The sequence below is a fragment of the Eulemur rufifrons genome, chromosome 7, assembly GCF_041146395.1.
Source record: "Eulemur rufifrons isolate Redbay chromosome 7, OSU_ERuf_1, whole genome shotgun sequence".
In the NCBI taxonomy this organism is placed as follows: Eukaryota; Metazoa; Chordata; class Mammalia; order Primates; family Lemuridae; genus Eulemur; species Eulemur rufifrons.
The window spans coordinates 176,889,536-176,916,481 of NC_090989.1; the positions used below are offsets into that span (position 1 = coordinate 176,889,536).

General features: G+C 36.9%; 1 protein-coding gene and 1 non-coding gene across 2 annotated transcripts in view; both read right to left on the reverse strand.

Moving 5' to 3' along the window:
* SHQ1 (SHQ1, H/ACA ribonucleoprotein assembly factor) overlaps positions 1-26,946 on the reverse strand; it is a 94,332-nt gene that overhangs the window by 24,345 nt on the left and 43,041 nt on the right. Inside the window, exon 10 of the mRNA XM_069473815.1 lies at positions 18,794-18,914. Within this exon, the coding sequence (XP_069329916.1) occupies positions 18,794-18,914 (121 nt within the window). The remainder of the gene's footprint in view (positions 1-18,793; positions 18,915-26,946) is intronic.
* Positions 9,515-9,651, reverse strand: LOC138388991 (small nucleolar RNA SNORA42/SNORA80 family). The gene has a single exon (XR_011234437.1). It is a non-coding gene; the product is annotated as a small nucleolar RNA SNORA42/SNORA80 family (small nucleolar RNA).

Consider the following 26,946-nt stretch of genomic DNA (forward strand, 5'->3'; position numbering starts at 1 on the left):
GAGACGGCGGTCTCACTCTTGCTTGGGCTGGTCTTGAACCTCTGGGCTCAAGCAATTGGCCATCTTGGCCTCCCTGAGTGCTGGAATTATAGGCATGAGCCACCGCGCCTGACCTTCAGTCCACTTGAAAGGAGAACCTTTAAACAATCTAAGCTGCTTCAGAATAGAAGGGTTCTTTCATTCATTAGTGAGTTTGCAGGCAATGGAGTTGTTCATGCTAAGGCTAAGTAATCACATAGCGACAACAGTGCAGAGGGAATTGATCCACAAAATAAAGGCTTACAAAAGAGATTTTGCCAGTCTTTTCAATTCTGTAACTGGCTGTATTACAGACGATCATCACCAAGAAAAGTGATGTCAGTGTTCGCTTCTAGTCTTAAAATGGAGAGATGATTCTGTTGAGGTTGTTAGAGACAGCTTAAAGTAAAATGTAACATTTGTGGTAGAGAAAATGGAATGCACAAAGGCAATGAGAAGCTGGAGTTTATGGCAAATTTGGGATATTGTGAGCCTATCTACTTGGCAGGAGATAGAGAGGGTGCCTGATCAGCAGGAGTGAGGGAGAAAGCTTAGAAAATGGGGGAGGACAGAGGGTCTTGAATCCAGCTCAGCTCAGGCACTTGGGCTTTTGTCCTGCAGGCAAGGGGGAATCAAAGGGGAATTGTTGAGAACTTCTGAGGGAGACAGTCATGATCAAAATGGCACTTCGGAATGGCCAGACTGGCATTACTGTAGGAAAAAACAAGAAAGGGTGTGACACTGTGGTGGCAAGGAAAACAGAGGACATGCTGGCAGGAAATGAGGAAATAGAGGCCTGAACTCAAGGAAAGCTATAAGACTGGAAAGAAGGATTTATATGAAAGAGATAGGAGAGGAAGAATTTAAAAGAACTGGTGATAGAGTCAATGTGGAGTAGAGAATCAAAGACAGAAACACGTGACTCAGGGAACCCAAACATGTCAACCTGCATAACAAGACCAAAAAACCAAAAAAATCTAAAGTCACAACCGGTTCCCAAATTACTGATTCATCACAGCTTTACATTACATGTTCAAAGCATATTTTTCACACACATACACTAGATATAAGATTTTATAACTATATTTGAATTTACTGGAAACTAGTCATCAAAAGTTTATTGAAGGAGTGTTCACAAAAATTAAATCTTCCAAGGATAAAAAGATGGTATACCAGACAAATACTAATCAAAAGAAATCTGAGACAGCCACGTTAATATCAGACAAAACAGACTGTAAGGGAGAAGGAATTACTGGTGATAAAGAAGGCTACTACAGGCTGGGTGTGGTGGCTCACTCCTATAATCCTAGCACTCTGGGAGGCCGAGGTGGGAGGATCACTTGAGGTCAGAAGTTCAAGACCAGCCTGAGCAAGAGTGAGACTCCTTTTCTACTAAAAAAAAAAAAAAAGAAAAAGAAAAAGAAAAGAGAAAGAAAGAAAGAAAGAAATTAGTTGGACAACTAAAAATATATAGAAAAAATTAGCCGGGCATGGCAGCGCATGCCTGTAGTCCCAGCTACTGGGGAGGCTGAGGCAGTAGGATTGCTTGAGCCCAGGAGTTTGAGGTTGCCATGAGCTAGGCTAATGCCATGGCACTTTAGCCCGGGCAACAGAGTGAGACTCTGTCTCCAAAAAAAAAAAAAAAAAGAAGGCTATTACATAATAAAATTTTTAATTTGCCAGGGAGATATACAATTATAAATTAATAACACCAAAAATAACATGCCTCAAAATATAAAATATAAAAACTGACAGGTGTACAGGAAGAAACTGACAAGACTGCCAACAAAGTAGGAGATTTTCACACATGTCTTTCAATTCAAAAACTGACAGATGAAACAGACAAAATAAATCAGTAAGGATATAAAAAACTTAAACAGCCCAACTGACAAGTTTCATCCAACGGACAGACACAGAACACAGCAGCTAACAATTAGAAAATAAACATTACTTTCAAGAATAAAATTTTAAATTCATGAAAACTGACTACATGCTAGACAAAAAATTAATCTTACGAAATTTCAAAAGAATGGTATAATTCTCTGACAGAAATGCAACTAAGGTAGACATCAATAACAAAAATATTACTATAAAAATCCATATACTTAGAAAGGAGAAACATATTTCTAAACATTTCATGAGCAAAATCAGAAAATACGTGGAATGGAATAGTAATGAAAATTCAGTACATTTCAAAACCTATAAGATGCATATAAAGCAGGTACTTGGAGGAAAATTTATAGTCTTAAATGAAGGAAGGTTCAATGTTAATGAGTTACTACATCTATACATATCTACATAAGAAGTCAGGGAAAAAAACCCCACAATAATCCTCCCAAATGTAGATGGAATAAAATGATACTGATAAAAGCAAAAAAGTAATAAAATAGAAAACAAACATAAATAGAGAGGATGAAGAGAACAAAATATTGCTTCTTTGATAAGCTGATCAAATATACCCTCTTGTAAAATTAATTTAAAAACAAAACAAAAAAAGAGCAGAAATATTAGGAATGTAAAAGACGACAATTACAGACGCTGTGGAGAAGAAAACAGGTAAGAGCAAATAAAAATAACTCTATCTCAGAAAGTTTAAAAATTTAGACAAAATGGATAAAGTTCTAGAAAAACTTATCAAAACTGACTCAAAGAGAAATAAAGAAACAGAATAGTCCTATGACAATCAGAAAATTTGAATCAATAGTTAAAAATCTTCCCACAAAGCAAGCAAGCCAAGATGGCTTTTTTGGTGAATGCTACTGAAGATTCAAGGAACAGATTATTTCAATCTTACATAAACTATTTCAGAGAATAGAAAAAGTAATACTCCCCAACTCATCAGGCTGGCATGACCTTTATAACAAATTCAGGAAAAGACTGTACAAGATGGAAAATTATAGGCCAATCTCTCTTAGCTCCCTTCCTGGAGTGTGCACGTGTGTGCGTGCACACACACACACACACACACACCCCACACACAGTTTGTAAGCCAAATCCAGCAACATATTTAAATAATACATTGTAATCAATATGGGTTTATCCCAGGAATACAAGCCCTAATTAAAAACTTAGAAATTTTATAAATGCCATTCATTACACTAATAGCTTAAAGGAGAAAAATCTTAAGATCATTCCAAAGGATGAGGAAAAAACATATAATAAAATTCAATAACCATTTGAGATCAAAAACTCTTTGCAAACTAAGAATAACAGGAACCTATCTTAACTTGATAAAGGCTATCTATAAAAGCAAATATCATATTTAATGATGTAGTGTTGAAAGCATTTTCTTAAAGATAAAGAACAAGATAGGGAAATATATTATCACCATATCTATTCAGCACTGTACTGGAGGGCCTGGGCCAGTGCAAGAAGATGAAGAAGAAAAAAAGAAAAAGTCTAATAATGTTTAGAAAGGAAAAAACCAAACTGTCATTATTTGCATTACTATTGCCTATAGAGAAAAGTGAACAGAAACTATATGTAAGAGTTAACAGTAGAATTTAGCAAGGTAGCTGGATGCAAAATCAATAGTAAAAAGTGAACTGCATTTCTATATACAGTCATGTCACATAATAATGTTTTAGTCAATGATGGGCCACACATGATGGTGGTCCCATAATATTATAATACTGTATTTTTACTATACCTTTTCTATGTCTACATGTGTTTAGATACACAAATATTTACCATGGTGTCACAATTGCCTACAGTATTCAATACAGTAACATCCTGTGTCGGTTTGGAGCCTGCAAGCAATACCATCTAGCATAGGTGTGTAGTAGGCTATACCATCTAGGTTTGTGTAAGTACACTTTCTAATATTTGCACAATGAAATCACCTAATGATACAATTCTCAGAATGTATCTCCATCATTAAGCAATGCACAACTGTACTTTAAACAGTTTGCAAATAACTTTTTAAAAAGATATCATTTAGGCCAGGTGCGGTGGCTCACGCCTGTAATCCTAGCACTCTGGGAGGCCGAGGCGGGCGGATTGTTTGAGCTCAGGAGTTCGAGACCAGCCTGAGCAAGAGCGAGACCCTGTCTCTACTAAAAATAGAAAGAAACTATCTGGCCAACTAAAAATATATATAGAAAAAATTAGCCGGGCATGGTGGCCCATGCCTGTAGTCCCAGCTACTCAGGAGGCTGAGGCAGAAGGATTGCTTGAGCTCAGGAGTTTGAGGTTGCTGTGAGCTAGGCTGACGCCATGGCACTGTAGCTGGGGCAACAGAGTGAGACTCTGTCTAAAAAAAAAAAAAAAGATGTCATTTATAATAGCAACCAAAATATAAAGCAATAAATCTAGCAAAGGATGTGGAAGTCTTTTATGGAAAAAAATTATAAAATTTTATTGAAAGACATTAGAGAAAACTTAAATAGAGTCATACTATGTTATTGGAAAGGGGGACTAAATTCTTTTAGTCTCTCCAAGGTGATTAATAGATTCAAAGCAATTCCAATCGAAATGTTTTTCATGGAACTTGAAAAGCTAACTCTAAGATACAAAGCTACAGTAATTAAGAAAGTATGGTATTGGCACATGATAGACAAGTAAATCAGTGGAACTGAATAGACGACCCAAAAACAGAGCTACGCATACATGTAAACTTGATTTATGACCGTGAGCACTGCAGGATATATGAGGAAAGGACAGACTTTTTAATAAATGAAGCCAGGATAAGGTTATCCACATGGGAAAAATGAAATTGGATCCCCTATCTCATAACATTTAAAAAATCAATTCCAGGTGGACTAAGGACATAAATGCTAAATGCAAAAGAACAAAAATTTTAGAAGACATTACAGGAGGCTAACTCTATGCCATCCAGAGCATAAAAACTTTCTTAAACAAAAAACAAAAAGCATACCCATAAAGGAATATATTGACAAATTCTACAACATTAAAATTAAAAACTTCTGTTTATAAAGACACTACAAGAAGACTGAAAAATAAACTATAAACTGGCAGAAAATGTTTATAACATATTTAACCAATAAAAGACTAGTATCCAGAATATTGGAAGAATCCTATAAATCAAAAAGAAACAGAGCCCTATTGAAAAATGGGGAATACAACAGACATTTCACAGTAGAAGAAACACCAACGGCTCATAAATATGTGAGAAGATGCTCAGCTTCACTAATAATCAGGAAAATTAAAATTAAAATTAAATGCAAATTAAAATCATAAGAGCACTTTCACATGCCTTCAGATTGTCAAATCTTAAAATTTGAACAAAATATAAGTGTTGGCATGAAGGTGGAATCAGGGAAATTTTCATACATTGCCAATGGGAGTATAAGTCAAAATAAATTGGTACAACCACTCTGGAAAACAGTTAATATCACCTTAAAGTCTCACCTACAACTGTCCCTCAAATCCCGGTAAGTCCATTCCCAAGTATAGGGCTTACCCAGAAAGTTGCACCAGTGCACCATGAAACACATACAGTGATGTTCAGAGCAGCATTTTCCTAATAACCCAAACTAGAAACCATTTATCAACAGCACAATTTACAGAACAATAGATAAACCAATTATAGCATATTCAGACAATGGGACAGTACACAGCAGGGGAAAAAAGAGAACAAACTACAACGCTATGCACCGTCACAGATAAATCTAAAAAAAAAAAAAATTAAGAGAAAGAAACAAGTAACAGAAGAACACATACCTGACTCCATTTACATAAAGTTCAAAAGCGAACAAAACTAAAAACTAAACTTGATATATATATATAAATGGTCAAACCATAGAATTAACACATAATTCAAGGTTGTGGTGACCAGGGGCAGATACAATTGAGACTGATTCATAGGGAGCCTCTAGGAAATTGGTAATGTTCTATTTCTTAAGATTAGTGGTAAGTATACACATGTTTAGTTTTTTAGAGTTATGAACTAAAGTGCAGATCACCCTCAAATGCTAAGTTCTGTAGACAGAAGAATTTCTCAAACAAAAGCTAATACCCTGAGAATTATTTTTCCAAAATTAGGTTTTATCGTTCATTCAGCTGTGCAAGCCATAAACCGAGGGATCATCCTCCATGTTGCCTTCTCCCTCATTCTCCAAATCCATTTTAGTTCCTAAGTTCTACCTCCCCAGTCAGGCTACACTCATCTCTCACAAGGACACTATTAGTAGCCTTCCAACTGGCCTAAAAAGCTCTTCACACTAACCCCAGTGATCTTCCATCATATGCTGAAAATCCTTCACTGGCTTCCCAGTCTCTTAAAATAAGGATAAACTTTCTCAATATTACTTAAAAAATACTGTACAGTCTGGGCCCTGACTACATTTCCAGCCTTACCTTGAACCCTCCCCAAACATATATACCCTTTCTCTGTATTCCAGCCACCATGGCCTTCTTTCAATTTCTTGAACACAAACAAAATTCCCTCTTGCCACAGGGCCTTTGCACATGGTGGATCTACTACATCTTCATGAAGTCCTCTCTCAAGTTAATCCCACTTGCACTTCAGTACTCAAAGCAAACATTTCCCCAGGGAATCCTCCCCTACCAGACTTCCTCCTCCTCCTATTCCCCTATCAGACTACGTCAGCTATCACATGCCCTCATGGCAGTCAGAATCTTTTCCTTTGCAGAACTTTCCAAGGTTTTAATTTTGCTTTTCATATATGTGATTATTTGATTAAATCCTCTATCTCCGTTCAATCATAAGTTCTCTAAGGACAGGAGCTATGTCTGGTTTTTGTTTACCAAAATACAGGCCCAGCATCTTAGCACAGAATTTTCCACATAGCAGGAATTCATAACTATTTGTTGAATGAATAGATTGATAAACAGATACTCAAGTCCTAAAGCAGTCACCACTGAAAAAAGTACCACTACCACCACTTAGGATAAGACCCCAAAAGATATGAAACAAAGTTAATATCTGACATAACTCTCACTCTCAAGCCTCAAAAAGAGAGACCATCTCACACTGGCAGGAAGATCTTTGAAACAGTATGATTAATAGCTGGGTGTGGTGGTACATGCGTGTAGTTCCAGCTACTTGGGAGGCTAAGGCAGGAGGATCACTTGAGCCCAGGAGTTCTAGGGTGCAGCGAGCTATAATCATGCCACTGTACTCCAGCCTGGGCAGCAGAGTGAGACCCTGTCTCTGAAATAAATAAATAAATAAATTTCAAAAAGAGAATGAAATTGTATGATTTAACAGAAACATGTTACATGGAAGTATACAGCAGATGGGAAAATCTACGTAGTTTTTAAAAAACAAAACTGTTCTCACACAAACCTGGAGCAAGGTTGAATCTTTCTGATAAAAAGGCAAAATAAGCTTAGAACTTACCATGTGAACATTTTAGAATTGAAATCTGCATCCAAAACTGGGGAAGTTTCTGAAACGTAAGCATGTGTACTGCTGCTGCGCTCAGAATACGAGCTTCACAACTTGAGTCCTGAAAGCTTGATTTTTACGATTAATCCAGTATCTCACATGGAGTAAAGATCCTTTGCCAATAGTTTTATTCAGATGTCTTTAGTTTATATGGCATAAGTGAAGTCCTTTTAACTATCGTGTCCATTAAAACAAGTAGATAGGACATATGCTGACAATTGTAATTGTAAACATCAAGTTGAAAGCGAAGTCAATTTCTTCCAGTAAGAATTAAACCCTTATTTTCCTGGAGCATTAGGATATTCTAAGGATAGAAATAAAATCTAAATTGGCCGGCAGGCTTACCTGAAATGGCACAAGGGTACTTAATACTTTATATGAGAAGGTGTTTTATTCTTTGCTTAAAGAAAAGTGCCTTTGGGTTCTAATAAAGTATCAAAAATGACATCCCCAAAGAATGACTCTAAGTGTTTATGTGCCCTGAGTTTATATGGAGAAAAAAAAAAAAAAAAGAGTCGGGAGAAAAGACGATCACCAAAAGAGACATCACTTTGCACAATACACTCTGTTGTACCACATAATTATAAATCTGGGATGTAAAGTGATATGTCATCCACCACAAGACTAAGGCCAGGCCAACTAAACAAAAGGCAAACATGCCATGCTATTAGAGGTGGACCCTATCGCCTGATGTGTTGTTGTACAACTCAGAGAACACAGGCACATCAAAGACTTCTAATGACATGGTCTCTTCTTTCTACTATGTAATTTCATACAAATAATAAAATGGTATGCCAAAAAGATGAGAGAAACTCCACATTTGTAATATCAAATTACTACTTGACTTAAATGCTAAGTTCATAGTTGAGAAAACTCAAACAAGCACTAGTGAATATCTAATTATTATGTTTATTTCATTTCATTCAGGGTATAAGGGCTTTCTTTTTTCATTCATTTGTTTAGTTTGGCCTTGAATGCAGACTACCACACTTTTTACTTTATTTACTTCTATAATATTATTACATTTGAGAAAAACTTAAAGAGCATTTATTATAAGTTCTTAAAATGCATATCTGGAGGGGAATCTATATTCACTGTAAAACATACAAAAAAAATAAGTATAAAATAGAGAGGGTTCCTATGAGTCTACAAACTAAAGATAACTTTTCTTAACATTAATGTGCTTCCTTCTAGGATTTTGTTCTGTGAATATATCTTTTTAATGCGATCGAGCCAGTTCAACATATACAGCTTTATATATGCTGCTTTTCTCCATTTAGCTTTCCAGTTATGATTTTTCATGACAGTATAATATCGTTGCTTCCTAAACAACAATTTCCAATTAACTCTCCCAGACACTGGGCTCTCTGATGCAGAAACCCTATCTCCAGCAATGAGAACAATGCCTGCCATAGCAGATGCTCAATACATTTTAGATTCAATCAGACTCTAATCAGATGAACCAAAATGAACAGAAATATTTATAATTTAAGTATTTCAGATGAACATAGTTTGATCCAGGAAACTCTGTCATTCATAGGTACCTATTCATGGGCAATATGATTAAACTGAATGGCTATACATGGTATCTTTCAGTTACATCACAGATCACTCAATCGGACTCTCACTCAGGCACATAATCTGGAGAAGATGATGGCCTGGGGACATCCTAGAATTGGGTGGAGCACCTTCTTTCTCAGCTGGCTCCCATTCTCTGTTTCCATACATGTAGTCAGCACATGGATACAGGCCCTGAAATGGTTAGTTCTTGAGTCCGATTCCTCAGGGAAACTGCTTGGCAGCCCCAACAGCACACTCTGGGCCCATATTGCCAAGTAGGTAACATGCAAGTGATCCAACCATCCATACATCCAACCATCCAAACATTCACACACATCTCTCTCTCTCATACGCCTCCAATCCATGCTGACTTTCTCACACCTAGATAACTAAGCATTCCCGGAAAGTTACATGTTTCCTTTGTCATTTATCTGGATATAGAACATCTGTGTATATAAGCACGTATGTCCTTGTTTTGTGACTATAATATATATAAAGAGTAAAACATACACCAAAGGTCCTACAAAGGTTTATCATTTTGTTCTCTTTTTTTCTTTTCTTACACATTGTGCAACCCCCTTCAGTGGCCACAGCACACAGGTAAGGAGGCTGGGCAATGGCTTGGGGCTGCGGTTTACTCTGGCACGGGTACACTATGACAGGCCCACAGAGGAGGGCATGCCATTAACCCATTACCATGCTCACAGGTTTAATAATGTGTAATGAGAGGGTAAAACTGCTTCTTTTCATTGCTTTTTACTGAATTAGAAAAAACTTTTCAATGGAATGAGCATTTATCAAGTGTCATTAGTAAGTGTTAGGCAGTTTGCTAGGTGCTGAGGTACCAACTTGAATAAGATCTTTGTCCTTTAGGACATTAACAGTCCAGGTTTCTTTTGAGTCCTTTTTCCTTGGATTAGTAATTAACAATGAAATCACAAAACCATTCCTCATGGAATCATACATTTTGAGATTAAATCTAAATCATATCCCACCCCCAGACTTATGATTGTCCATTTCAAATTACATTCATTTTTTTTCTCAAAATGATAGTTAGCTTTTGTTCTTTAATGTCTTAAATTAACACATAAGAATCTCAAAAGCAAAAATTAAAAAAGGTCAAGTTGTTTGTGCCCAGGAGAAATGTACTGCGATCATGGCAAAGGCTTCACAAGTTAGGCTTCTTTGCCTTCCTCGGGCGAACAGAACACGCAACTGAAAGCAGGCAGCGAACATCTTATACCTGGCATAAAATCTCAAGCTCCAGCAGTTGAGTCTCCATGTCTTCAACTTAGTTTAAGCAATTGGCAGAGAATGACAAAAGTCCCTGAACCCCAACTCTAATTTTCTAGCAGAGGCAACCCTTCTCCTGCCATAATTCAGGCTTTGAGAATAAATGTATATGCTTTTCTTTGGAAATAAGGATGGTTGTTCCATGAAGCAGTGGCCTATAAGCTTCTGATCAAGTATCCCACCTGCAAAAAATGTGTGGTTACATGCCCACTAAAGATAATTTTTGCCATCAATCCATATATTAAATATTATTGAAGGTTAGCTTCTTTCTTAAGAAAAAAATAAACATAGATAGAAGGTCTATTATAGTCTTCCTGCACTCCAAAATGCTTGTTTTATGTACTCCCTGGGGTAAGCAGACCTCACTTAGGAAGCCATAGCAATAAAAAATTAGGAGAATATATATAAAAATCTAAATCACAGTTTTAGGACATTATAAAACTCTCTAGGAAAAGGTGAGATCAAACACAAAATAGAAAACATGATCTGCTTCATAAAAGTGCTAATTTATCATTTTAACAAAAGTACAACGTTCTTACAAGAAAAGACAATAGAAACACGTAACAGCTAACATTTTCTTTAGTTTAAGCCTTGAAAAGGCCACATTAAATGAAAACATCTAAAAATGGAGCAGAAATTTGCTGATGTCTCTCCATTAAAACACAATTTGTTAAATTCTCTCAACACTCTGCCAATATCTATATTTTTTGAAATAAAAACAATTTCCTGGAAAGCTGTTTAAATTGAGAACAGTAAAAGAATAATTGATAGAAAATTATCTAAAATAAATGTCATCTAAATCACTTAAAATCTGGAAATATACCACAAGGAGGTCCTTTTCCAACAATATGTTCCATATAGCTCTGTTTATTATTTTTCCAGCTTCTATTTATTCAAGAAAGTAGTCAGAGCAGGAAATGGGACAAGTCAAACGATCACAATCAATCTCATCACCTTCGCAACATGCTGTGAGTGTAATTAATCCTCTATTTATTTAGGGGACTTCACACCCCTTACATTAAGGCAGCAACTCCCTGCTGGCTTCAGTTGAGATAATTATGTTATAACAAGGATTGGATTTCAATCATAATAGACAGAAGAAAAAGGAAATTGCACTTGAAGTTGTCAGTTTAAAAAAAAAGCTTTCTTGTGACTCCATTCAAAGGACGCTCTTGACAAAGCTCTCCTTAAACAGAGCACTTTCTAAGTACGATAACCACACATATGCCACATTAATCAATGTAAGCCTCTTCTCTGAATAAGATGTTAAGACAATTCAAGCACAGTGAAAATTCGAGGTGAAGTAGAGAATACTAGTTTACAAAACCTGCCTAAATCAATCACCACCCCAACTCACTTGATCCTGTGGGTCTCCTCCGAAGGGCTTTGAGGTACAAAAATACACAAGAACAAGGAGGTGAAGGAAAATATCAATTTGCTCACTCTGTAAAAGGTCAGCAAGCCAAAAGCAAGGACCTGAGAAGTCTAGAGCCAAGTATCAGGAGCTAAAACAAGAAAGCAGAGTCTAATCTAACACAGACACCCAGCCACAGCTATAAAATGGCCTTGATACACGCAATACTCCTTAGGTTAAGGTACAGTATCTTCCTATTCACCTCTGGAAACGGTTATCTTTTTTACAAGAACCCCTATCCACACTTTCTCCTCTAACCTCCTCCACCTTAAGAAAATTAATAATGAAAATATAAAGTCTTGTCCAATTTATTTTTATAAACCTCTGCTTTTATGAATATATTATAATCATGATGCCTATGGCACATATATAAGCAAAACTGATAAATGAATTATGTTTCTAAATTTCTAAAAATTCTCAAATATGCCAAACCTATTTTTTTTTCTAGGTCTGGATTTAAGATGATTAGAATCGGCGGTAGCTCGTGCCTGTAATCTTAACACTGGGAGGCTGAGGCAGGGGGATCGCTTTAGGCCAGGAGTTTGAGGTTCCAGTCAGCTATGAGATACCACTGCACTGGAGCCTGGGCAACAAAGTGAGACTCTGTTTCTCAAAAACAAAAAACAAAAATCAAAACCCAGCAAATATACAATTCTTTGTTAGTTTTCTCAACACAGTTACAGGGAGCATTCATATCTTTACAAAAGGTTATTTTAGTCTTAAATCTGTAGAAACATTTGTAATCCTATGATTTATTGGCACATTTCTTGTAAGAGAAGTCTAATGAAGAGCAACAGTCCCCGGTGGGCATTGCTGAACTGCCCGTGATAAGGCAAAGAATCATTAAGTAAATCCTTTCTATATGAAACCACGCTGAACGGATGCAAGAGAATGGATACTGGCATGTACTAATCTTTTCTTACGGAGATAAAACCCACTTCCATCTAGGATGAATTTGTGGATTTAATTAAAAATAAACAGTAAAACTAAAGAGCAACTTGACATGCCAGAATAAGTACCTGACCAAGAATGATCTCGATCCAAGGGAGGTTTAACTTGCTTGAAATTATACACAATTGTTTCTTGAAATTTCTACATGCTAATCATTAGCAGCTAACGTAACACTTAACGTTTTACCATTTGTCAGAGAAGTAACTTTCCTTACAAAAGTAAAACCACCTGGAGTGTCTGATTATCACTTTGCATGCCCGAATTGAGCAGATCCCTGAAATCACATTCAACACTGTAGATTTATTACAAATATCAGTGACACAGGCAGTGGTAGGTGTCACAGCTCTCCCCAAGCTGTGCCTCAAAATGCCATTGTGAGATTACAGCAATGTCCTCATGATGGCTGCATGCCCCTTCTCTGCCCCGACTCTTTCTGAGAAATGCCACTCACTACTGACAAACCAGGCATCGATGTACTGCTTTAGGGGGTACTGCGTAATCCCACTATGACCAAGGCAACTGGACCAGGAAAAGACACTAACCCATGCTGAGCCAATCACATTTTCCCACCCCTGGAATTACAAACAAGGGAAGCTGGTCCATCTCTATTGAAAATAAAGACGTGTAAATTCGGAACTATGGAGCAGCCACCCTCCCTCCATGCACATGGAGAGAGAAGAGCCGTGGTGACTTGCAGAAAGAAGCAAGATGAGCGAACACATGCCAGAGAACAAGCCAACTGCCTCCCCTTCTCATAGCCTGAGCTCCTGGGGCCCGCTGTACTCTCAGCACCTGGGTTCCAGACGATAACCTGAAGTCACCTAAGAGAGCCCCCCAGTATTACTGTAAAAGTCTGAGTGAGTTTCTCTTATGCAACCAACTGACAAGAATTAGTCAAGAATACTGACAGCCTTCGGCACACAGACTGGAGAGACAGGATTTCTTATCTGGCCCTGTTACTAAAACATCATAACCCCCGAGCTAACAGCAGACTCTCTTATTCAATAATAAAGGGATCCTACAAGGATAAACTATGATCCAAATGCAAAAAGCCTCACATTCATCCTTGCTCTTCCAACACACGATAGCTAGAACCAGGAAATCTATTCACTATGTTGCATACATGTTTTCCTTGTCTACTCCTCTGCATGATACTATTTTCCCACCCTGGAATGTATCCATTCCTGATGATTATTACATTGATATGGGAAAAACTGTACTAGGCAACCAGAGAGCATTTTTTATGTTTTGCTATTTAATTCATATCCCTTCTTTGTCCAAATTCTTCTATGTACATCTTTTCCAGCTGTGCTCCAAATGTTCCTGGCCACTTCTTTATGAATACTCCTTTGAGGCTTCAAATCAACATTTCTAAAACTGAACTCCTGGCCAGATGGAGTGGCTCATGCCTGTAACCCCCAGCACTTTGGGAGGCTGAGGCAGGAGGATTCCTTGAGGTCAGGAGTTCGAGACCAGCTAGGGCAACATAGCAAGATCCCATCTCTGGCAAAAATAAAAAATAAAATAAAACTGAACTCCTTATCTTCTCTCCCAATCTACACCCTCTCTGATATTATTTAGTCTTGGCAAATGCACCTTTATTGTCCCAGTTCAATGGCCAAGTCAAAACCTGCATCTCACTTTTGACTCTTCCCCTTCTGTCTCCCAACATGTCCAATCAATTATTAAGTCTGTCTCACCTACCTCTCATATCTGACCATGAGTCTCCCTTCCCCATTCTTACTCCCCTGGCTCAGGCTACCATCGCTTTTTCCTGGATTACCATGAACGACTCTTAACCAGCCCTTCAGTCTCAAGCTCTGAGTTCTGCCCCACCCCAATGCATTCCCCACAAAGTAACCTGATGAATCTTCCCAGAATGTAAATCTCATCCCCTCACGCACACTGGCACTTCATGGCTTAAAACTCTTCAGTTGCTTCATTCTCCCAGGACAAAGTCTGAGCATCTTTAGGCAGCCAAGGTTCTACATTAGCCTCTCCAGCCTCATTTCTTTCCTACCCCTTCCTCTGTTATTATCTATCCATCCAGAGCTTTCAAGCTGTTTCAGAGGGCCATTTTCTTTTGTCCCCATTTTCTGAAATTCTCTTCATCTCCACTTCCCCACCTGCATCTGACCAACTCTTCTTGATCTTTCAGCTCTCAGCTTATATTCTTTCTCCAGAAGCTTTCTCTTACAGCCACATGTCCTCTTAGGTGCTTCCCCAGGCACCTATACTTGTCCACTGTGGCCACTGTCAGACACAACATACCTGTATTCCCTGCTAGGAGTCCAGCTTTAAGATGGCGTGTCTCTCTTGCTCACCAGAGTACCCCCAGCACCCATCTCAGACCTGGCACATAATACAGCTCAATAACTACTGGTTGAAAAAATATATTGCTCGACTTTTATATTCAATGCTGATATTTTACTTCTGCATATAAGTCACTTCTACTCCCTCATCTCAACAGATAAACCTGAAACAAGAGAGAGCCAAAAGGAAGAGACGCATGTATCTATGCTGTTCTTAGGAGCATAACCCTGTCCCCTACAAAAGCACACATACAGAGAAAGCAACTGAGAAAGTCTAAAGCAACGACAAGGTCTTACATTTTCTAAAATTTTAAGATTTCAGTGATGAAACAGGTTAGGTTCACTTACAATTGAGGAAACTGAGGTCCATATTTATCAAATGAGATAACTATTTAGTGGCAGAACTTTCTGTCTACAAACTTTCCACATTAGTGTCCCAAGGGTCACAAAATAAGATTTCATTTTGGGGTAAAGTATGCTAAAAAGCAGCAAAAAAATAAATACATCATGACTATTAATTAAACTATTTAATCAGTTCAATGCAAACACGTTTAACAATTCAAAGACCTTTCCCCCCCATAACTACCTACTTTAAGAAAGAATACTAAAGAGAAAGAGTGTGATTTAACATCTTAATGACAAGCTCACGTTTGTACTGAAGACTGTCAGGATTTTAGATTTTAGTTTCATTAACACAACAACCACCAAATTTTTCCATGTAGCAAAAACAAAAGAATACCCATCTTGCTCCCTTGTCATTTCAAAATGCACCATGCATTTAAACCATACAGTTTTAATGCCAAATTTTCTTCAGTGGACATATATATACTCCCTTTATAATGAGGAATAAATTAGTTACTTAAAAAAACCCTCTGTAATGGATATAATTTTATAAAGAGAAATGATTTGTAGGGTGCTATCAAAGGTATAAAATAGACTACAAATGATATGTGTAGTAGTATTTCCACTGGTTTAAAAATGCATCGGGAAACAACTAGAGGAAATATTATAAAATATTGATACTGGTTGAATTAGATGAAGTGACTTGCTAAGGTCATATGACCAATGAGAAGTAGAGGTGGCGTGTATCACAGTTTATTCTTTCCTATCCCAGGTTGCTTTCAGAGGGTCAGAACTGTCACTGCTACTGATGATGGCAGCTCACCAGCAAAGAATCAGGGGGAACTCTTATATTGAATGAAGCTGAAAATATCAATAAAAATAAGTTAGAATCAATACAAATTTTTTAAAGTGCTACCTTTTTTTAACAATGAAAAATGCTCCCTTAATCTGCTCTTATAGGTATCATCCAATTCAACTAAAATTTACTGTGCTTAAAAGGAGGTGTGATGGGCCCAGATAGGTGCTCATTCACATGGACCTTAAAATTGTAAAAGGGGAAAGAGATATACACCTAGATTACTAAAATATGAGGCAAGTACACAACCAGAGAATGTTTGCTGTAATAGGTACCACACTCGAAACTTCCAGTGAAGCGTATAATGAAGAATGGTAGGGAGCACTCTTTTTCAGAAAAATAATTTGTAGAGTCTGTAACTCAGAATAAGAATCCAGGAGTTTCAGTTATTAACATTTGCAAATATGCTCTACAAGACACACATATCATTAGGAAAAATAACCACCTACCACTAAAGCAAAATTTATGATAGCTATTGCTATAACTTCATTAATTCAATACAAGAATAACTTTGTTACCTACCTTCTAATAAATTTTTGCCAAAATAAATGTCTGACTATAAAAAATGGAATGCTATTCATTGTGGTACTCAGAATTTAGCACTTGTCTAGTATTTCAAATAAAATTTTACACAGTTTTTATTATTATAACCAAAAACATCACATATAGACTAAGGAAAATACACAACTATTTTAAAACATAAAAATAAGGTGCTAGAGTTCACTGACCAACTATATGGAAAAGAAATAAATCAAGGTAAAAGGTAAAGAAAAAAATGAGTTATGAAAATCAGGGACACACATTGCAGTATAATTAACTTCGAGCCAAGAAAGTTCACAGTAAAGGTGACACTAGAAAGGTCAATCATGTTGTACTTACAAAATTAAGAATAAAACTAGAAATTTTAATAAATATTAGATAAAGGAACAAATGTTTTATCTCAAAGGGCATGAAAAAATAGCTGGTCTATAGTTAAATTGAACACACAAAGTGAAAACAACACAGCCTGTTTAGGGAAAGGAAAATTATGTTCAAATTGGTAAAGTTGAAAAAACAACTTTTACAAAGTAATTTGAAGAGTCCCTGCTGGTTTCTCTCTCCTACCTCACTGCCTAATACATTATCCCTTTTTAAAAAATTACTATTATCACAACAATTACTAAGAACCTAAGAATTTTGCTTAAAACTTAAAACCAAGAGAAAAAAAAATTTTAAGAAAAAGTCTGATAATCCCCACATCAACTTGAGGGCCTATATCCTTCTACTTTAATGAAATACAATCCTCTCTAGTTAACGAAGAATGTCACAAATAGAGAAACAGACACTCATGGAAATGGGATCCTGGCACAAGCCTCAATACTCATTATATGTTTATAAAATCCTCATCATAAAGAAAAAAAGAAAAGAAAAACCAAAACTCACACAGATAGACTATTTCGATTTAATTTTATTATGAAAATGAAAGTAACAACAGGAAATGGCAGTGGGGTATTTGATAAGCTCAATTAGCAGGAGGATCAAATGAAGTGATGACATGCCATTATGACCTCGGGGGTTAAAGATTCAATTTTCCATCTGGCGAAATCTACATTTCCAACACAAATGCTGACACCACCTGCTGTATGTTATTAGGCATTATCTTGAGCAAGCCCTAAGCATTTTCCATACAACAGGTACAGGCTCAAGTTGTTTTCATATTTCATTCTGCAATATAATTGCTTCCCCATGAATAGAAATAAAAAATAAATTCTATATATGGCTCATTCAAAACAGGCATTAAAATCCATACTAAAGCCTTTACTTACCAATCACAGTAACAGTAAAAATATCATGATTATTTTTCTTCTAAGTCATGATTGATATTGTGCAATCATTTTCTACAGCACCTAGGAATCATTCTAATCAAGAGCTCTCTTCATATGTTCTTAATTAATAGCCCCTTACAACTGAAATGGGTTATTTGGCCATGTCTAATAAGAATCAGATCTAAAGAACTCCTTCATCAAATACAAATTCACTGCATTTTTAAATTTAATCGTTAATCTACTATGTTTCCTTGATTGGGGCAATGGTAAACGCTTTTTAAAAATTTTACATACCAAGGTGCTAGAGCCCATTTGTGAATGTTCAGACTCTTCAATACATGTGTTATCAAGAATCATGCTATTAGGCTCTGAAGGCTGTATTTTTCACATATGAACTCTGTAAGCCAGTGGTTAGCCAATGAATGCACAGCTCTCGTTTGGATTAGATTTGATTAGGTTTGCATCTTATGATGTCTACGCATGCAAACAAGAATGCACATATATACATACACACAACGCTCTGTAAGTAAACTATAGATACAAGTTCAGATACTCAGTCTTGAGATTTCATATTGGACAGTCAATAGTAAGGCACTAAATACAACTATCTGTTTTAATACCTATTTTCCAGGCTGTCCCAATACCCATTTTTTCAAATAAAATTAACTTTTCACCATCTGTACCTCCTTCCCTAAGCAAATTCACCAAGCTCCCCCTGTTAATCAAGTTACCTTTTAAGTGTTTGGTAGCTACATGGATTTTCCTCTCCTTAAAACTTATTACCCGAATTATTTCATTTTCTTGCTCCTGGGTAAGTAGACATTTCAGAAATGTGAGCATCTAAAAATTCATAAGTAACCCAAAACTTACTTGGTTTTCTGAATCCACACACAGTAGTCTGAGATGTAGAGATCATTTAGAATGTATGCTGGGTCATTTTCCTGAAAAATTTTGTGAATATCCAGGAGACACTTTAAAATTGCACTTTTACCTGGAGGAAATTGAAAAAAATATCCAATCATCCTTAAGAAAAAAATCTAATTCTTAAACTGAGAAATTCAGATCCCGAAAGGTAATATATTTAAAGCAGCTCAGAGATTTAATGATTTCTTAAGAAAGTTTAACATTCCTCTAGTGCATGAAAACATATCAGTCCTACTAGGTCCAAATCCCTTTCTTTCCTTAAGAATTATAAATAATCTTTATACTCTATTGTTATAGCTAATTAATTGTGGTTACCATAAAAACACTATGAAACACAACAAGGTCAATTAAATGAAAGGGAGGAAAGTTTTCCAAACTAAATGAATACTTAAATGCATCATAATTTTAATTAGATAATGTTCTTCTAATTCGAGTTTTCAAAATAATGTGGAAAATTACATTTTAGCTTTCAAACGCCTTTGTTATGTCAACATTTTTCATCAAGGAATTAACTAGTATACTAACAAATTTTTTTGCTTCAAAAAATTGAAGAAAACTCAGATTGAACACTAAAATATCATAGCACTACTTCAGAAATAAGCTGACAAAAATCACTCGAAAAAAAGCCATCAAATATTAAAGTCTTTTTCAACCTAATTACTTCCTCCTAGTTGTTAAATGAACCTAACTTTAATCCAACCAATGTCTACAAAAGAAATCTTTCACAACTCAACAATTCCCTAAGTGTTCCAAACTTTATATGACGTTCATTGAAATTTATTAACTATGAGGCAAATTACTAAACTAGAGTAGTACAACTTCCTTTGATCTATGAAATACAGCATTTTCAGTTTAACAGTTTTATCTTTATCTTTACAGTTCTGAAACATGGAAATAGTGTATGTTGAGTTCATGAAAATACTGGATGTGCTTTCATCAAATTTCCCATTTGACTTTTAGATCCTGAGATAAAAGGATCATGAGCTAGATGATGACATCTCAAGATCCCAAAATTGCTGCCACTAGATTTGTAACATAATTAACGCTAGTAAGTTTCAAAAGAGCAGGGACTTCTGTTTTATTTAGTGGTTAATCCCCAATACCTAGAACAGAACATTGTAGCAGCAGGTTTTGGATTTAAGTATTTTAATAATGAATGAATGAATGAATGAATGACAGAGTAATCACCCAGCTTAAACCCTTGCAATGTCTTTTATCCTATAGTCTTACACACCAAATCCTGCTGGTTTTTCCTTAGAAATGCTCCTTGTATCTGTCCTTTCTCCACCACTGACTGATCACGTATATCCTCACTCATACTCTCATCTTATGCCTAGATTTTTAAGAATCTTCTTTCCCATCTTTCAGATTCCAGACTCTCTCCCTTCTAACACACATTTTTTAATGCATCACTTTTCATTGAGTTGCCTTCCTGCGTATGCTTTCAAGGCTTTTTATGGTCTTGTTTCCATGCCTTTCCCCATAGGGTCCCTCTTTCTTTTCCACGCCACCTAGTCTGCTGTAGTTCAGGAAGCCCTGGGCTGACTTCCCTAGTCCTCAGGGTCCTTTACTAAACCCTGCAAAGGAAAGCAGTGGGAAGGAAACTCAGCCAATCCTCCCTGTAACCTCCCCTGCTCACTTCACAGAAGAGAAGGAGAACCCAAGGCTCCAGGACAGGTAAGATACTATCACTGAGTTGAGGGACCAAGATGTAAATTCCAATCTTACTGGCTCCAGAGGCTATCCACTGTGCCATGCTACCTGTGTGTTCTTGGCCCATTCAGTCTATATCACATTTTTATTATTCAAGAGCTAAGTAGGTAGTAAGTCCTTGAAACCAGAGGCCATCCATTTTTAAAAAATATTAACTATGTGGCTTCCTCATATGCAGATGGTAAGAATGCCAATGAAAGCTCTGTTGCCATACTGGTTGTTAAGAGAAATAAATAATAGTTGGAAGGCCTAAAACTACAAGTAGCATATAACAATTTATTTCTTTTTTGCTTTCTTTCTCTCTTTTGGGGGAGGAGGAGGGTGCAGAGGGAAGGATTTAGTTTAGTTCTGTGAAAACCACTAACTTAAAGTTTTAAAAGTCACTCGTAGGTCTTTATCAGAAAAAAAAACTATTTCCTTGTAACTTGAATAAACTTCTCTGCAGTGTGACACCCCCAGGATACTACCTCCCAAGACCTGGTATCTTACTAATATAAACAGGCTAATACAAAATGCAGGATTTGGAGAAAACCACGCAGCTGGAGCAGATGGTTCATGCAGGGAAAAAGGGTGAGTTTGGTACAAGTCAGACGGTGACGAGGAGGGGGAGACAAATGCAATCAGACCAGACTGAGTGAGAAGGCCCAAACTCAAGTGCGGGCAGTAGGGATAAAAGACCCTGCTCCAAAGATTATTATAAAGAAGGATATGGAGTTAAGGTCATATATTTAATAAGGATCCACAGCATCCATTACCTAGCAAAATTATAATAGCTTCATTTAGCAGGCATGCCCAAAGTGAGGTAGGTTGCCCTCTTGCTAAAGGCAAATCTTCCAGCTATCACACACACAAAAATAAAAGAGTAGTAATGAAAAAAGTGTCAAAATAAAAAGAAATGTCAAATAACAAAAAGAAATGTAGAACAAAATAATTTTTTAAATTTAAAGTAATTATATTGTATTTGCATGTTCTGACCTCTGTCTTTTTAAAAAAAAGATAAATACACATAAAAATGTCCTAAACATATACACCAAGATGATATTAATTAATAGTATCTGCCTTGATATACACTGAGCAAATAAGTAAGAGTTTGTCATGCGTCTGGTGTTATTCTACATGTGGGAGTAGTTTTTCATTCTTTTTTGTACTTTCCTCTAATTTCAACATTGTCTACAAGAAATATTTATTATTTAACAAAAAGACATACTTGACTATACAACCAACCCCTGAAATACTGACAAATGAATGTTACAAATTTTAATCCACATGGAAAAGTATATTTTTAAACAACTGAGAAGCAATATTTACATCAGGTAATTTTTTTTTTTTTTTTTTTTTTTTGAGACAGAGTCTCGCTTTGTTGCCCGGGCTAGAGTGAGTGCCGTGGCGTCAGCCTAGCTCACAGCAACCTCAAATTCTTGGACTTAAGCGATCCTACTGCCTCAGCCTCCCGAGTAGCTGGGACTACAGGCATGTGCCACCATGATGGGCTAATTTTTTGTATATATATATTTTAGTTGGCCAGATAATTTCTTTCTATTTTTAGTAGAGACGGGTTCTCACTCTTGCTCAGGCTGGTCTCGAACTCCTGACCTCGAGCGATCCACCCGCCTCGGCCTCCCAGAGTGCTAGGATTACAGGCGTGAGCCACCGTGACCGGCCTACATCAGGTAATTTTTAAAAATCACATTCAAAATAGTTTGAAAGGGAAACTTAAGAGCTCTCTTCAAAAGCTGTGTTTTAATTGCAAGCCTTATTCAATTCCAGGCTACTACAGTTGACAGTCTGGAGCAAAAAGTACATTAAAACCATCTTGCCCCCAACGATATGTATTTTTACCCCAAGGTCATACTTGATCTCTTTTGTTCTGATTACATCACCACGGATGGTTACAGCATCACAGCCAGGAGATCCACAAGCATGTGGCAGGGTTTTTTTTAAGTCTCTTTTGTAGTGACTGCTCTATCAGACCCTCCACCACTTACCTAGTAGCTATCAGCAAAGGAAAAAACTGGCCCTTCTCCAGGCTGTCACATGGCCAGTGGCCAGAAGTCTATGGGGACTCAAAGTACATGGCTCCAGTGTGGCTTTATCCAGTCGTGGGCTCATCACATATCATATAGGCATAAAAAATTGCTGAGGCCTAAATCTAAGAGAATTATTTCTGCTCAAAGGCACTGCAGGAAAGTGACCATTTTTAGGCAGTTCACTGCCTGGTTCAAAGCAGAAAAAAAGACAGTACCTTACACAGTAACCACGGTAACTATTTTCAGTGCAGAAAGGCACTAACAGTTCTCTCCAGGATGTCAAATCCCCTGAGAGTTAGGGATTCTCTAGGATGGACTTGACTGGATAAGCCAACCTTATCCACGGAAGAATGGCTCTGAGACCAAGATCTCGTGTTCACTCACAAAGGTAGTCTAACACTATATCCTGGAATTATAAATGACAAGGGCCATGAATGTTTTACTTCAGGGAAAGACTAATGATGACACAGGGAAACACAGTGACAACATAAAGAAAATATGGATGACAGTAACAAGTACGTAGGCAGTATGCAGGATTTAATATATTCTCTGGCTTTCCTTTAAAGGAAAGTTTCTCCAGTTTTCCTTCAAAGGGATGGTAAACTAAGAACAATGTGCTTTCCTGTCTGGACAGATGTGGCATCTCAGGGTAATACGTCTTACAACAAAGACGAGATTGAGCTGTTCTAAATTAGAATCCACTGGCTATCTGAAATCCTCCTATTAGCTGACCAGGGTTGGCAATAATCTCTCACTGACAGACCAGCTCAGGGTTGGAGGCAGTTAAGAAATGGCTCCCATCTCTAGGAGATGACCAGGGAAGTGGATGCTTTTGCTGGCTATAAGCCAAAATAGAAAAAATAATATAAATTGCTAACTCTACACAGTAAGAGCTAAATTTCTTTTCAACTGCTGGTACATTACAGCTGCTTTGTGGCTGTGGTTTTCTGGCTATCTAGTTCTGCCCTTTTTTTAATGTTTTGAGTTACACAAGACAAAAAGCCAAAACAAGTAAAGGAAAAAGGGGTGGTTAGTCTTTATTTGTAGAATCATCTCAAAATAAAAGCCAACATTACTATCATCTTAAAATATGTAATTCAGTAGATATCTAGCTAAAATTCTGGGATTTTGATGAGACCATATTATCAAAAATGATATCTTATGAATTATTTTAACACTAATTTTCATAGGTCATTTGACCATAAAAAGGGATAAGAGAGAAAAATTATGTCAAATTAATCAAAATTAAGAGAATCAAATAGGGTAATTTGCTTTAATACCAGGCCCTGTTAGGAAGCAGAATAAAGTCAAATCCCTAACAATGAACACGAACGCATGCACATTAAATTTAGCATTAAGAAGGCTGCTTGTTCTATGTAATTTTTTAACCTCAAATTCCTCAGATGCCATTTAAGCTCTTACATTTCTGAGTTGTAATAAGAAATACATACTTCAAGCAATGAGTTACTATTTAGAGTACAATTTACAGTCCTAGGTCAACTGAAAAAGGATTCTTTGTTATTAAAATTTATATATATTATCCATATAGTCATAAACAAAATTAACATGAAACAAACATATACTTTGTACATGTTTCCTGTGCCTGGAATGAGCAACCCTCAATTCAATACCTAACTTAAAATCCAAGTCCCAAATCCGGCATTTCTTCTTTTGGGAACAGGGTTTCAACTCTTCCCCAAGCTGGTTTAGGGTTCCTTCATGATGCCTGGCATATTCCTCTATTACAGTGTGCTGTGGTTTGAATGTGTCCCCCAAAAGCATGTGTTAGAAACTTAATCCCCAACACAACAGTGCTGGGAGGTGGGGGCTAATGAGAGGTGTTTAAGTCAGCAGAGCTTCACCCCCTTGTGAATGGATTAATGACAATTATAAGAGGACTTGAGGCTGTAAGTTCAATCTCTTGCTCTCTCACCACGTGATGCCTTCTGCCATGTTATGGTACAGCAAGAAGGCCCTCACCAGATGCAGCCCCTCAGTCTGGGACTTCCCAGCCTCCAGAACCGTGAGCCAATAAAATTTCTGTTCTTTATACATTACCCAGTCTATGATATTCTTTTATAGCAGCACAAAATGGACTAAGACAAGTAGTTAGTAGCTACCAACTTGCTCTGCACCAGGTACTTTACATACATTACATCATTTAACCCTACAAGTTAGGTACTTTCTTCCTTGTTTCATAAACGAGGAAACTGGGACTCAAGGATATGAAAGAGTTGGTCAAGATCACAGCTAGGAAGCAACGTTTGACTCTCAGCCACCACGCAATAAACACAATGTCAGTATCTACCATCTTTGTGTGGTGAAATCCTTAATGGGAAAGAACATGACTTTTCATCTTTCTTCTCTGCTCTAGAACAATGTCCAACAAACTATATGTTCCTGTTTGATAAAGGCTGGTTGTTAATCTACAGTCTGGAGTACACAGAACCTAACTTTAAACATACCTGGTCAAATTGCTCAGTTAACATATACTAGTGATCTTTGTGATCTGTAGATTTACTTTGAAGTTACTGTATCCTGACAAATGTGACGTAAATAGTTTGTTACTCCTTCCCTTATTGTACCGATTCCCTGACAAGAAAAGAATGTTACTGTACCAACTTTCTTACATCACTGTACCATCAAAAGTTCAAATAATAAATTTAACCCAAGGCTGCTTTTCTGCTCTAACAATCTCTGCAAGATTTGCTGGTTTGGAAGGACAGCCCTGACATTAACTCTATCCTCCTTACGTCAACTTGTCAAAGCAGTGGTTGTCTCAGTTTAGAAATACATGGCCAAATGTCATCAAAATTATATAATGGTAGCACAACTAATTTCAACTTCTTTAATCTATTAAAGTGTAAGGCATCCAAGTTCAAGGGAGAATATTAAAAAAAAAAAAAATTCCCGGCCGGGCTCGGTGGCTCACGCCTATACTCCTAGCACTCTGGGAGGCCGAGGCGGGCAGATTGTTTGAGCTCAGGAGTTCGAGACCAGCCTGAGCAAGAACGAGACCTCATCTCTACTAAAAATAGAAAGAAATGATCTGGACAGCTAAAAATATACATAGAAAAAATTAACCGGGCATGGTGGCGTATGCCTGTAGTCCCAGCTACTCAGGAGGCTGAGGCAGAAGGATTGCTTAAGCCCAGGAGTTTGAGGTTGCTGTGAGCTAGGCTGACGCCACGGCACTCTACTGAGGGCAACAGAGTGAAACTCTGTCTCAAAAAAAATAAAAAATAAAAATAAAAAAAAAATCCCATCTATGCAATAAGTAAAAAAGTAGAGAGGTTAAGAAGCTGAAGACGCATGGAAAAAAGCTCTTTGAAACAGTTGCAATCTAAACCTGGATTTTCTAAAAACCCATAAGCATCAAAAACTTCCCAATTTTGTGGGTAAAATTTTCATTCTACTATTCCATCTTAAGAATACAGCATGAGGCTAGTCATGGTGGCCCACACCTATAGTCCCAGCTACTCAGGAGGCTCAGGCAGCAGGATTGCTTGAGCCCAGGGGTTTGAGGCTGCAATGAGCTATGATCATGCCACTGCACTCCACTGTAGTGTCTCAAAACAAAACAAACAAAAACAGTATGTATTCAATGCCTAATTAAAATTTTTTTGTTATTTTAATTAAGACTATTATATTTCATTTTTCTAACAGATACCATTTGATATTAAGAGTTCTAATTCTTTGAAGTTAGTTTAGTTTCAAAGTGGAAAAACTAAAACTGCATGAAGTCAGAAAGAAGAAATACAAGCATATTGGAGGAAAGATAACTGGACACCTCAAATGGCTCATAAAAGGAAAAAACAAACCCAATCCTACCACTTATGAGTTTCTTTCGGTGATCTGAAATACTGATAAGTGTGTCAAGGTAAAAGGATAAAACCAAACCCTTTTGAAATCCTCACTGTAGTTAAGTATGTTTGCTTATTGCTAAATAATCTGCATACTGGCAGAACTGAGTTATGCTTCTTTACATTTTAATCAATGGATAGTAAATATAATTTAGTAAAAATGACTAGATATCTATATCTACCTGCAAGTTTAATTTATATGAAAAAGTCACATGGAAATTTTAAGTATGAAATTAAGATCTTAGAATTCTGGTCCCAATTCTAAAAGGCCAAGGAAAGTTCATTAAAAAGCTACACATAACTAGTCTTAATGCAGTTCTTAGCTAATTTCTCCACAAAGTAAAAATACAACAATTACAACTGTTCTCCTGTAGACCAATAGTACATCTCAGAGTCTGCTTGCTTTTGGTATCACTTCTTAGCTGTTTGGTATTTTGGCACTAATCTGAATCCGTCTCTACACGGACAAATGGAGAGGGATTTCTTAAGAACTGCT